The 14,478-nt window shown below is 43.6% G+C and overlaps 1 protein-coding gene across 4 annotated transcripts in view; it reads left to right on the top strand.

Annotated features, from left to right (window-relative positions):
- The window catches only part of LARS2 (leucyl-tRNA synthetase 2, mitochondrial), a 92,509-nt gene extending 87,943 nt beyond the window's left edge, over positions 1-4,566 (top strand). For 3 of the 4 annotated variants that reach the window (XM_050892786.1, XM_050892787.1, XM_050892788.1), the window contains one exon: positions 4,201-4,566. In XM_050892786.1, coding sequence (XP_050748743.1) covers positions 4,201-4,380 — 180 coding nt within the window. In that variant the 3' untranslated portion in view covers positions 4,381-4,566. The remainder of the gene's footprint in view (positions 1-4,200) is intronic. The other variant, XM_050892789.1, reaches the window with a different exon arrangement.
- The last annotated feature ends 9,912 nt before the right edge of the window (positions 4,567-14,478 follow it).

Genomic DNA, 14,478 nt, shown 5'->3' with positions numbered 1-14,478 from the left:
GGGGAAGTCATGTTGCTGTAGATTTCCTTAATCAAAGTGTCTTTGCAAATAATTTCATATCTTGCCACATCTCTCAGTCAGTCCACTTGAACAGAATGAGAAATGCTGCTAAAATACTAATTTTTCTAACGTCCAACATACATACTTAGCAGAGGCCACAGACTATGTATTTTTGGAGGAAATTTTCAGTTGGCATCTTTTCCCAAACCAAGGAGAAGGACTTAAGTGCTAGCTGGGGTTAATAGCAGACTTAGCCTAATACTCACTGTGTATTTATTGCTTTTTTCTTTCTTTCTTTAAGTGATAAGCATTTATTTATACCAGTAAAAAGGTCACATATCCACAAAAATCTTCACTGAGGTATAATCACTTTGCTCAAGCTTAAAATAGACCTTCACCTTCAAGCATAGCTAGCAAACATCTCAAATTCCAGGGTTCAGTTTATAAGGAAGTCATGAATGAGAAGTTGTGTAATTATAGAAACTTCTTTGCAATTGTGGTTAAAGCAAACATGATATTAAATATATCTTTAAAATAAAAACTTCGGCAATACAGGGAAAACTCTGAACTCAATGTTTTTAAGACTATACAACTGAACATGAAAACGCCTAAACAGGTCACTGATACTTTTCTGCTGACGTTAAAACTTTCTTCCTAAAAAAAGAAACCAGAAAAATAAAAATTAATTTTACTTTAAGCAACCATTATGAAAATTATTTTTGTTTCTTTTCATGGTTGACTTTGTCAAAGCCATAGCCTTGTGTAGAAGTCTTGTAATAAGAGAAAAAGCAAACCCTGTGTTCTCAGTTATATATTCATGGACGAATACGTGAACACTTTCCTTAGTTCTGAGAAAGCAAGTGACTGGAAGACCAGAGAGACAAGTTCCTTTTTCAAACTGGGAATAATTCTTAAAAATAGTGCCTAGGGGGTGTGCCTGGCTTTCTACTGTAAGAGTAAGGCAAAAGGGAAATACAGAGGAGCACGGAGAAATCATCATAAATGTGAATATTTTAAAGTCTTGTGGATACTGTAGGTTTTTGTGTGGCTGTAAAAATAAATTGCCTTCATTAAACCAAGAAACACTCGACATACAGAGGAATTGGTTAGTTGCAAAGAGGCAGTGTCTCTTCACAAGGCTGCACAGTCAAACTGAGTCTTTGGGCCACAACCCTATTCTTCTCAAGACATCAAACTGCCTCAGGCTGCCAGGGATTTGCCTGCTGAGACATTATGGTTTTATTTCTCTTGACACAAAATACTTCATTATTTCCTGTCTGGAAATAATACTTCATTATTTCCTGCTGGAGTTATGTCTTTCCATATTTAACCCAAAGCAGCAAAAGCAACCAACTCACTGCATCCTTGGCTGATACAATACAGATTGCCTACAAGACAGACATTTAAATTCACTGGATATGCATGGTATCTGTTACTCTAAATGTTATTGCAAAGTTGAATATTTTTAATTGTACTGTATATTGTTAATTCTGTGAAAAATCTGACCTGAATGTAGTGTGCCTTTCATCCTATGAACACACTTCTGACTAGCACTCCTCACATTTTCTAGATGGTGCAGAACTGTTAGCAGCTGTGGTCTTATAACTGATGTTTTTATAAAATAAAAAAAAAGTTGGTGTATTTTTCTTGCTTTGGCGTATGAGGAAGGCCTGCAAGTGCACAGATATTTATTTTCCTTTTTACTTCTCAGAAGGATTATGCATCAGTGGTAAAAAAATATTTGAGTTGAACTAAAAATTCCTCTCTGCAGCCTCCAGGTGCTTATTTTTCAGTCTTTTGTAATTTCATTTCATCCTTCATAACCTCTCTAGTTCCCTCTAGCTCCCTCTAGATCCAAAATAGTCTAAAATGTCATATGTTTAAAAAAAAATATAAAAGAAAAAGCAACAGATTCCTTCCTCAGGGGAAGAAAGGACTCAAGCCTCATTTATTTCTCCTCTTGCAGTTTGCCGTGGTTTTTCAGAGAAACAAGGCTGCCAGCACCCAAGTTTCTTGTGCTGGCACTTTTACCTGGAGCTGCCAGGGGTTATGCTGGTCTAGTGAGATACAGAGAGAGAGAGATGGAGGCATAGCAGAAGATATTTGTCCTGCTGAGAATCTAACCCCTCGACTAAAAGAATATGTGAATAGGATGCTTGTTACGCACAGTGTATGATTAAATCTGCAGATGCTTATTTTAAGAATTGTGCTAATACGTTTGACTTTACATCGTGATATCTACGATATAATGAAAGCCATGCTGCAAACGTGTGCTGAAATCATAACCGATCTGCCGTTTGATAGGATTCTCGGACTCAGCTGGCAGCGTGGTGTGGGAAGATCAGGAGAGATGCTGTGGGAAGGTACACAGTGTCAGGTCGCCCAGGCTTCTCGACCTTTCTAGGAAAACACAACTGCTAGCAGTCATTTATTTACTAAGTTGATTTAGACCTATTGGCTTTTCTGTTAAGAACAGCACCAAATAGGCTAGCTGTGGTAGGTTTCCCCATGCCAACATCCATCCACTGGGACATATTAATTTGCATCATGGAGGACAGTGAATGACATTTTAACTAAGCAGGCATAGTTTTGAACTGCAGGCTGTGTGTCCTAGCAGCGAGCTGACAAGCTTGCTTTATATTCTCACTAAAACTGTAACCGTTTGGATTTTACCGTTTTCTTTTTCCTGTGGAATGCATTTCTTCTCTGAAGTGCCCTGTCAAAAAGAACTACTTGTATTTATTTTTCACAAAAGCTTTAAAAATGAACTCTTCTGTGTTTTTCAAGGGATTTACTTTGCACCAGGTGCTAAAGGCAAAGTTTAACACAGCCAGCCTTTTATGATACCATGTTATGGATGCATGTATTAATAGTTAAAAGCCTACCTACATTATCACTGCAAATTAATATGTAGTCAAAAACCAGAAATGACTCATCCCAGCTGCATTTGAGACTTCATCTTGTTCCTTAAAAATCTGTCCCAACTTCCTCTCTCAGAGAATTGCACAGATTATTTCATTTTCAGTAAAATACAAACTAGGTAAGTGAACTGGGTCTCTCTCATTCGTGGTATGTTGCATACATGTATCCTGGATGAAATCCAGGTGAAAACCAAGCTGTGTGCATTTTTACATCCAAGCTGTATGAAGCAACATATGTTCCTTTTACATGATTGAAAACTTGTTACAATGATGTCTAAAGGTCAAAGATTTGCAGTACCTGCAGCAGATTTTTATGCAAGTAATTTGATTGAACTGGATTAAAAATTTCAAATTATTTCATTTGCTAAAATGTGAGATTGATATTCTTTTCATTAATCCACTGAAAGTACTCCATATAAATCTGAAAGCTTTTGTAATAATGAATTTTATGCCAATTCCAGAAAGGTATTCAGTAAGGCTCTGTAGTTTCTGTCCATTATCTGCTCTTACTGGATGACAGAAAGGATTTATAAGACCATTTTATAAATTAAGGTGATTCCCACTGAAAGCCTTACTCAGTTTTACTTACATGATTCTGCCCTGCTGATGCAAAACCAGTATGGAAGCTGCTCTGAAAAACAGCCGCACACAGGAAAGCATTACTTACGAGTGGTTGTCATCTTTGTGGTCAGTGTCGGCTTAATGAGTCATGCATTTAGTACGAATGCAACATATAATGAGTTAAAGCCTATTTTTCTAAAAATGAGTGATGATGAATCTTTCAGATATCTTTTCAGCCACAAATATTTTTATTTTAATAAATCTTGCATGTGAATCTCTGTAAGGAATCGCTTAGCTGTAAAGAATCCAAATTGCAGCCTAGAAATATGTACAAACCAAGATTCTCACCTGACAAACCATTATGTTCACTCTCACTATTCAGCTTGTGTAACTATAATGTTTTTAAACTTAAAAGATCAACACATTGCATAGTCACATGCTACTTGCTATCTTCAAAACTAAGACTTCCTATGGCCACTTCTTCAATTTTCCTTGAGTATCATGAGTCAGAGTTTCATTCTTTTATTTTATGGTAGATGGACAGGAAGTATGGAGAATTTTATCCTCTACTTAGAAAGTTTGGTGTTGGAGAAAAGACAGTTTGATCCACTTTCCCCCCCTCCCCGTGTAACAAGATGGATTGGATTCAGGAAGTGAAATTGTATACATCAGTCTAGTAACTTCTGTTTTTTCTTGTTTTCATGTCTCGCTTTTTCAGATCAATAACAAAGCTTGCGGCAAAGTTTTTGTGCCTCAGCAAGCAGCCCGCAATTTTGAAGAAGTCCACGAGCTAGTTCTTCAAAGTGAACTTGGAGTCAAGCATCTCCAGGGACGAACCATTAAAAAGGCCTTTCTGTCTCCCAGAACTGCCCTTATCAACTTCTTAGTGCAAGAATAGCAAAGGCTCTGCTGGGCTGTAAAAGGGAACTGGAATCTTTCGAGATGAAACCAATTCAAAAATACCAGTTATGGTTATTTAAATCTCATGTAACGGTGGGGAAGAAATGTTATTAAAATCAGGTTGCTGCTAAATCTTCATTTCAACGTGGAGAAATGCGCAGAATTAAAGTTTCTTATTAAGTCACGGTAAGGTGCTGTTTGTCATTATTCTCTGGGAGAAAGAGAAGGAAGCGCAGAAGAACTAAATGATTGTAACAGAATGTAAATGATATAAAGCGCATGGGTTTTAGTGTCAGCCTCAGGAACATATCCTATTGGAAAGCTGGCTTGGCTAAATGCAGAGGCATAAATATGGTTCCAGGACTAAACAACTGCCCTGAGTATGTGCTACACCAAATGTTAGGTGTGCTACCGTCAGGCTTTGCTCCCTGTATCTCGTGTTTGCGTACCCTACCATTAACTAACATTTTAAGTTGTAAGAAAATGTTACTAGAGTGTTAATTTAAAAAAAGGATTTCTGTAGCACTGATCAATGGCCTTGGGCACCGCAGGTAGCCAGAATGGGGTGGTTTGATACATTTCACATACGTTTCAGAGCCAAGCCAAGAAAAAGGTCAGATTATTTAGCCAAGCCCTGCCTTAGCCAGGATCCTCCTTCCTCACTGGCATATTTCCGTTGGCTCATCCATGAGAGGTTCAACTTCAGCAAAGTGCTGGTGGTTGTTTCTGCCCAGAACAGAATGGAAGTTACTGCCTACGCATGAGCCATCTCAGAGACTTTCGTGGGATTCAAGAAAGGGATGAGTCGGCTGCTAGAAATGCAGCAGTAGGGAAGGCAGACAGCATGCTTTTTGCCTCTACTCCTAGTTCTTGCAGTGCCTAGATCGTAAAACTTGAATCGAAATTCTTTCTTTTTTTTCTGAGGGGTTCATTAAGTGGAAATAGCTGTCATGTTTCTAAAAATCAATCAGACTTTCATAAAACACAAAGCCATTCTCATGCTTCATTTCAACCATTTTATTTGTACACTGCATTGCTGTTATATCCACATGAAAATGTTTATTGTATTTAGCAAATGCTTGAAAAAGGGTTTCCAAAGAGACAATTACAGGGTTCATTGTGTAAGAATGGCTTTTCTTTAACAGCCATTAAACTAAGTAGTCCAGTAAGCCAGCCATTTATGAGCCATTCTGACAGTTAAGAAGTCGGCAATAACAACCAGCTAGGCAAATACAGAGGTCTATATTAACCCTCCAGCCCAGCAGTCATCCAGACTCTGTATTAGATTAAAAGGAAACCAACAAAAATCTCCCACGTAACAGTAAGTCAGTCCAATAGATCCTAAGCAACTAGGATGAAGACAGATCACATTGCAGTGTGAGTACTAGCTAAGCAATACCAATATTCATTTTGGTTTTATGCATTTTTGGTACCAAAGATCTAGCTACATAACAGAGATGCCAGGCTCAGTGAGCAGATTTGGCTCTACACCTCCCTACTTCTGCAACAAAACTCTTCTGATTTCTGCTTCCTCCTGGGCCACACTTGTGCAGATTTTCTCTCCAGGAGTCCTTTGATACAGAATGACTAAGAAATGGAATATTTATAATGAAGATACGGTCTTTGCAGTTTTAAGACTCCAAAAATCTCAGCCACAAAGGAATGCATTCAGACATTCAAACACAGGCCTTTAGTTGGAGTTAAAATAATTTGAATTCCAGTGTCTGCCTGACATACATGTTGTTATAAATTCATAAAACTCCTGTTCAGAAGCCCCTAAAAGGACTGTGAAAGAGATCCTTTAAAGTAAAATCTGTAGCACATCACAGTCCTGGTTTGGTTTTTTTTTTCCTGAATAAAAATTTAACACACCCTGTGGAACCATTTTAACAGAGTTTTTCTTTGGGGGAAAGGTGACATGTTTGGTGTAAATAAAAACTTTTAAAATTTATAAGGATGAAGAAAGATGTTGTAAGCCCAGCAGCCCTACGGTGCCTTTAAACAAAAGCTGCACTCACTCCAGGGCTGAGCAGCAGCCCGCAGTGTTTATTGCTGTTAGCACTGTGGGTATTTGCTCTTGCCGAAGGAAGTGAATTGCAGATGTCACTTGGTGATTCAGGCAAAAATCAAAATAAGGAATGGACTTCCACAGGCTAAAAAAGGAAAGGTAGTGAACAGCAATTGCACAAAAAGTGTACGGTCAGAAGTCACACCAGTGTGTTTACAGTAAGCTGAAATTCCGTGTGGTCTAGAGGATACAAAAAAGGTGGTGAAAAAGTGAGTGAGAGGGATAATACAGAAAGTCTGACAGAGCCTAAGGCCCTGGTAAGTGTACGTTTGAAAGATGGCAGAGGTGCCACCTGTGGAGTTGTGCAGTTGTCCTGACAGCTGCTGACATTTCTTATAAGGTTTGACCTGCTCTGAAGCATGATTGCCATTTGTCTTACGGTAATTGTGACTCACAGGTTTGGTCTGTGCCTAGATGGGACTGACGATACACAGGCTGTAGCCTGTTACCAAGCCTTTTTAAAATAACTTAGGGCAGATGCCGCTCGTTTATTTAACAGTTGTTACTTGTGTCACGGTACAGATGCATCTTCATGCTGAAGGTGGTATAAACCGTTATCACGGATTGTGTGCCCTTGAAGAGTTCAGTGGCTAAATAGTATGGGAGTTTTAAATCTGCGAGGGGATACCTGAGAAGGAAGGGCACTGACAGGTGATCAATCGAATTGCACTGCATTCGTCACACACATTAAAATGGATATGGTGCCACTGTCCTTGTTCCGTGAAGTGATGAGCCAAAGAAGATGTGGGAGATTTGCTAAAGCCAGTGGGACAGACCCAGGAGAAACTACTCCCAAGAAACGGATCTATGACATGGAAGGGGCATTTTGTGCATCCTGTCGCTCAAGGTGATATAAGACTGGTCAAGGCACTGATCCAGTCTGTATCAAATTTCTATTTTAAGTAATATAAAATTTAAAAAAGAATTATTGGCACACTTTCTACCCCAAAACCATTCATGCAACTGAATTTCCAAAAAATCCAGCCTTCAAACGTTGATTCTGGAAAAATAAAAATTGGCAAAGCCCTGAAAGGTCACTAAGTACTTTTCCAATGCCATTGATTTCATGAGCAAGGATCTCAGATGCTGGGGGGGTGGGGGGGAGGGGGCACTGAAATGTGCTGGAAGACACCACCGTGTAGAAAAATGTGTTATTAGGCGTGGGTGTTTCATAGTCCTCTCCAGTGACCGAGATGACATGGACGGGCCAATGCTGCTTTGCAGCAAGGCAACAGGGCTTTTTACATCGCAGGAAGGAACAATGTTACAGCTTAGGTCACTAGCTAATGCAGTTCTCTAGACAGGTTGTCCCACCTATGCTTCAAAAAAAAACCTATACAAGGGCATTGCTGAACAAGCATGTATTTTTCCACACCCTTCACTAGAATTCAAACATGGAGATTTGGTGCAAAATAAAATCTGTGTACTCTCTCGGTGACTTACCGGATTAAAGTAATGCCTCAGAACTGACATCTGGTTAATGATGGTTTTTTCTGATCTGACTTTGTAAAAGCCTGCTCGTTTCTTCTGGAGGGAGAAATTCCACAGATAATGCAGGTCGTACAGTCTCTCTTCTTTGTCTCTCCTTCTTCAGTGTAAAGCCTCACAGAAAGCTATTCCTCTTCTCTAAACTTTTTACTATCAACATGAACTAGAAAGAACGTTAATTAGCACTTTGCTGGTTGTTCCTTCCTAGGGAGGTTTGCAGTATATAAGATTTTTCTAAAAGCTTGGCTATAAATGAGGACAGAGGGAGAATTCACTGGGGTTTTTTTCTAGTTTTGCAATACTTATTACAGTTTACAGAGAGGGGATTGGCTTTATTTATGTATATTTACCGACTTGGAAGAGTACATACACTGGTTTTGCTGGATGCTTTTTCTGCTTCTTTATTTCTTCAGTCCCCTCCTAGTATGATCTGAGCTCATTTTGTATCAAAGGACTGTGCTGTAAGAGAAGTGTTGAATGTGAAGCCAGAACCTGCGTGGTGAATATACTTATTAGCCCACTGATTTGTATCAGTCCAGGTAACATCTGCTTTTGACTTTAAAAATTGTTGCTGGAACTACAGCCGTGTTATTTTTTTTTTTATGGAAATGGGGTTTATGTCTCGAAGCAGCATGAAGCTCATCACAGTAGATCAGAGGCAGTTTTTAGCATGTCCCAGCCGTAGCAGGAGGAGAGCTGAACTGGAGCATTATCTCTGCACAGGAGGGGACAGGATCAGAGCTCTCATCTGCAGTGCAGATGATAAAAGAGATCTTGCCTGACATGCGGAGGAAAGGTGGGATTTTTTTTCCCTTTCCTGAATAAAGTGACTTTCCGGTACCACAAAGCATTCTGCAATTCACTAACCCCATCTGCGCCAGGAGGCCCCAAGTCACACACCACCTTTGTGTCTTGTGGCACCTCTCTCACTCAAGGAAGCCTTGGGTTGGATAAGTTCAGGTCTGTTTTTAGCCCCAGAGAGTTGCAAACCAGCATCATCTTCCATACAAAGTTAGCTCTAGTTTTATGTGTAGTCAGAGAGTTTGAACAGGTTTTCCTGGGTTTATAAGTTGTTAGTGTCTCTGAATGGGAGTATTTTTGCCTGGATGTAGCAACATTGCAGAGAGAAGTCCTGACGGCTTTTGTTCTATCTGCCAGCCTTTACGTTGGCCATGAGAGACTGGAAACTTAGTCAAGGTCAAGCGGACGCTTGTATTTGTTGTCAGGTGAACATGGCCCAAACCCATGAGAGATTGTGACCACAGGAATCTCATAAAAAATACCCCCCAATATTGAACACCCAGGACATTTCCTTGTATGCTCATCTGCCTGCACCACACCAATTTACTCTCCATTTTACGCTGCCGAATTGCTGGCTCAGCAAAGGAACATGTAAATGGGAAAAGCTTAAGTATAATGAGATTAATACATTCTTTCTGCTTGCACTTGCGACACTCAGCCTGGGACATTTGGGGCATAAGAAGTTCTTTTATTTGAAAAGCCTGGTCTTCAATATAACTCTAAGCAGAACATATACGTTTACATGAACAGAAATGTGTGCCTTTGTGCTTGCTCTCTTAGATACAAGCACGCTCTCTGGGTTGGCTGCAAGGGGAAGGCCCACAGTCACATCTAAGGCTCTGAACTTCCTTATCTACCAATAGTTTTTTACACGTGCCAAGACCGAGTGTAAAAGGTCCAAGGTTCTCCCAGTACACCCACCTCCCGCTGCCAAAAGAGATGCACCAGCCGCCGAGCAAGGGGAGTTGCTCTCCAATAACTGTGCTTGGTGCCAACAATATGTGAAGTGAAATACATATAGTCATAACAGCTGTAGGTGATCCAATGCACTGATCAGGAATAATAAACACAGGACACGTAACCAGGGCAGAAAAGAGCGATTTAATAAAGGAGCATGACACATTACTGGCAATGGCAGCCTGGGTTCGTTTCTGATGGAGATTAAGAGAACTGGCATAACAGGAAATTGTTTTCTGCTACAAAGGGAAATCAATTGTCTTTAAATACACAGCAGTGTAATTAGCAAATCTTACTGATTGCTGCAAAACAGAAATACAAATGTGTGTTGCCGGGCTGGCTAAGCCAAGAAAGTATTGTGAAAAAAATTGTAGAAGCTTTTAGAAATGAATATTTTTCTTAAGTACGTGTCCATCCCTGGAGATCCACGTGGCTGGATGAAATAGCAAGGGTGCAATAAAAATATATACTTCCCAATTTTCCCATGTGAAAGAGCATTTAGAAACATCTGTTAGTCAGAGAGCTTTCTCCTAGGACACGTACAGAAGAACGGGGTGGATGCACTGACTGCATCTGGCAAGTCCACTCAAAGCCCACCAAGCCACATGAGGCCAATGACTGATGGCAGGATGTCGTCCAACCTGCGGAGTGCTTCCAGCCCAGGATTACTAAAGGCCACGTATGTTAGTTAAACAGGTCATGGTGCTGTTCGTGTTAATGCACTGATAAAGAGGCAGGGAAACAGAGCTGGAAAATTCTCCAGGCAAGTTCTTGTCCTGATAAAAGGCTCTTTCTAGTAGAAAACAGAGAAAACAAACTATTCCATATTCTTTCGAGCAGGGGTAGGAAAACAACCAAAGCCGCCTGTGTTATTTTGGTGCAACTCTGCAGCTACCGAAAGCAAGTGTTTGGCCCCATGGAGTGACGGTGAAGGGAGACCGGGGTCTCCGCCACTGCTGATGGCACCTGGAGAAACTGAAGAGAGGAAGGCAAAGGGCATTCTCTGCCCTGGAGTAGCAGCTGAGCGCTTGGCACCCGGCTCTGGCCTTCCTCGGGGAGACCGAACTGCTGCAGCTCGGGGATTTGCAGCCTTTTCTCTCTCTGCTGCTTCCTGGGCTCCTGTTTGGGATCTCAGTAATTCCCCATGGCTCCTCTCACCTCCCCAAGGTGCGCCCTGCCAGGTAACCCTTCCCTGCCTCAGTGTACCCACCTGTGAGCAGGACCCGCAGCATCCCCACTTCAGGTGCAGTTATTTAAAGAACATGACCCTGAAAGCCTTTCTGTGAAGCGTCCGTACCACTCCAGAAAGGCAGTTTGGAAAGCTGTCTCAGTGCTGCCCTGGCCCTTCTGTGTCGTTAGTGTTAATTAAATGACTCTTGGTGTAATTCCCTGCAGAGATCATGCCCCGTAGCAGGCAGCCGTACTGCAACAGAGGCAAAACATCCAAGTCTGGACCCATTGCTGCCCTGACCCTGGGGGCAGGGGATGCACAAACCCAGGCTGCACGGTGGGCAGCCGGGCTGTAGGGGAGGGCACCGGCCTGCCCGCAGTCCCCAGCCTGCCCTTGCAGCTTGGGGGTTAAACGCGTCGGCAGCGCGGGCAGCAGGCAGGGCAGGCCTCCCGGAGGAATGCAGAGGCCCCTGGGGCAGCGGTGGGGAGGAACAACATCTCCCAACCCTGCCCTGCCGCCTTCCTGCAAACTTTTTGGAAGGCAGAGGCTGAGGTTTGGCCTCTCCACCTCCACAGCGTCCCTTTCAGCAGCCTGGCCCCCGGGCTTGAGCCCGGCTTTCCCGCCTGCAGCTGCCCCAGGGCTCACCTCCTGCTGCCACTGCCGGCTTGCTCCATCCCTCCCTCCGCCACCCTCTTATTTACCTTACAGCCCTATGCATCATCCTCCTGGTATAAAGCACCCAGCTGGTGCACATAAATTCCACGTTTACTGAAAACCTCTTTAGAAAACCGGAGGGAGTGTTCATCATTTCCCCATGCAATTCACAGTCGAGAGTTCAGGGATGCTGCGGCACTACCTTGCAAGAGCTGAGATGCGTTTACTCCTGCAAGAACCAAGCCAGGCTCCATCCTGGAAATCCTTCTGCCTTATAAATTGTTCACTCTGTTTATATTCGAGCACTGACACCTTTATTACCTTCCTGCTAAAACACACCAGAGCATGTATCTCGGGCACTGCAGAGTGGCGTGCGTAGTCCAGGCTCCTGCAGGAAATTACCTGCCTGGGACAGCTACAGCCCAGGGGAGGCACAGGCACCGGGGATTAGACCTGGAAATGTCCACAAAGAAACTGGTGTGCTACTAGCCGCTGGTTCCTTGTGCTAGTCTGGTTGCAAATAGGTAGCATGAGTCTATGATAATTGCTTTTGGAGAGAGATCTAGCTATAAATTTTCACCCAGACACCTCCTAAACATCTTTTTCCATGAACTATACAGCCCCGCGCTGTTGTGCTTCAAAATCTGAGGGCGTTTTCTCCCAGACAGAAAAATGATCAGGGGGGCGGGGGCGGTGGATTTCTCCACATTTTCTCCATCTCTCTGCAATGTGAGCCCAGAGCCAAACGTGGCAGCAAGAAATAAAGACAGATGATCCCCTCCCTGCTCTCGTTCGCAACTTCCCCATTTACCCACGCAGGCAGCGCTTTGCCCCAGCCTGCCGACGGCCACGGCACCTCGCCGGCCCTGGAGGGCTGTGCCGCCCCGGCACAAGGCTGCGGAGATGTGCCCGGCGCTCCCACCGAGATGGGGCCAAAATCAGGGAACACCACTTGGGGCAGCTTCTCCCCAAATTGCTGCCTCCCTCCGCCCCACGGGCAGCTGCGATTGCCATGTGGATCGGGGCTGGGTTACAAGCTGTCAGCATTATTTTGCATGAGTAAATGCAGCATGTAAGCCTTGCCCACAGGAACAAAAACAGATTAAATGAGCAATGGTTTTTTTCTTCAAGGGATAGGGTTTAGAGTAAGTTAATTCAAATTGGCACATAGATTTTGGTCCTGTGCTATGACAGCAATCGTGAACCCCTTAATTTCTTAATAGGCATGGGCTGTAAAGCTCACAGGAACTATAAAGATGTGGGACCATATCTAATCGCAGCAGAAGGGTCTGCAAGTCAGTGTAGTATTACATCTCCAGTCTAGTAGAAAGTTCAAGTTAATCATCTGCTCACTTGGGAATACCCCTAGCCCAAGTCTCACAGAAAGAATAAATCCGAGCATGAAACTTCAAAGGTATTTTGCAGCCTAACGTTCACTGAAAGCGTTGCGAATTCAACACCAAAATGCCTTTGAATCGCTTGGCTGCGATTCCCCTTCGAAGGCGCTTGCCATCAAAGTGTCTGCTCATGCGTGCGGAGCCTGGAAGGAGGCCAAGCCCAGCACGACGGTTCCCTATCCGAAGGGCTTCGGCAGCCTTTTCCATGTCGTCCGCGCGAGCATTGTTCTACAGACAGCTGATTTGATCCTTTGGCATAGGAAGGAAATGTACTTTACATAGCTGGTGAAGGTCAGCAGCATCCAGAGCGGCCATTTGGCAAGAAGGCTGCTTCCCGCCCCCTCCCCCCCCCCCCCCCCCCCCCCCAGGTGGTGAGCTTCTGCGGGTCCGACTGTAAAATGACTTACAGATGTTAGATAAAAAGTAATGGCAGAAAATGCATGCGTGACCCTTAAAAAAGAAAGTCAGAAAAAAAATGTGATCTGAGGGAAGTTACAGATTCTTCCTTGGTTTGTTTGTTGAAAGCTGAAAATAAAGATGTCTATTCCCAAGTACTTCTGTTCCGCTAAGGGGTTTTGGTTTCCTAGAGGTCTGAAGAGCCTCATCTCAGTGTGTTTGAAGAAAAAAACCCCAACAGACACTGGCTGAGTCTCTGATACGCTGGATAGGAGCATGCCTTCCCTTGATTAAGTTTACATCCTTTGGTGAGGAGGAGGGAAGAAGGTGTGAGAGCGATGTAATTGCCTTTTCGATTGCTCTTTGTCCGCTAACATCGCAGATTCCTTCCACGAGTAAAGCGGTGGTGGGGTTCATGCTCCCATCCTTATCTACCTGCTGCTCTGTTTCCTTTCTGTCATTCTCTTGGGCCATACGAATATGGACTCAAGCAATCTGTTGTTCAGTACCAACTTCATTGCTTATCATTTTAACGTTGGACTCTCCCCATTTTAAATGAAACCGGTCATACTGAAAACTTAGCATCTCAGCTAACCTGGTCTCCAAAAGCACCCTGAAACCAGCAGGGAGGAGAAGGCATCCCACACCTCAGCCACTTGCTGCGGTTCTCCTCATCAGCCCAGGACGTTGCCAAAACCGGCCTTGCACCAGCCCTTTCCGAGGATGCTCTTTAGATGCTGAAACTCAGTTTTGGCTTTCACCGCCCCAGCTGAGCTTAACCTCGGACTCGACAGTTTCGGTCAAGTCCCTCAAAAGAGGTAGTCACTTTCGCTCTTGGTAACTGGTGGCCGAAGCCTACACCTGCCTGGCACGAAGCAGCTGCTGGGGGCCACCGTGGCCTCTCCCAGCCACGAAATGGGAGGCAAGCCCTTTCCACTCTAGCCAAAAGGGCCTTGGCACAGGCAAGGGCTTGCTGTGCTTTGCACGACGGACATCCAGATGCAAGCTAAACCCTCCTGAACTGCCGGGGCTTGTGCAAAGCAGGATTTAGCCCCCCGGCACCCAGCTTCTCCCAAAGTGAAACAGGGCTCGTGGGGCTCAGCCTGAGGAAGCTGTGATACCCCTCCTTCCCTCACCCCCACGGCAGAGGAAGGCTTGGAAAGG

Source organism: Gymnogyps californianus, chromosome 2 (genome assembly GCF_018139145.2).
Source record: "Gymnogyps californianus isolate 813 chromosome 2, ASM1813914v2, whole genome shotgun sequence".
Lineage (NCBI taxonomy): Eukaryota > Metazoa > Chordata > Aves > Accipitriformes > Cathartidae > Gymnogyps > Gymnogyps californianus.
The sequence above is the reverse complement of the archived record's forward strand: the minus strand, read 5'-3'. Positions and strand labels throughout refer to the sequence as shown.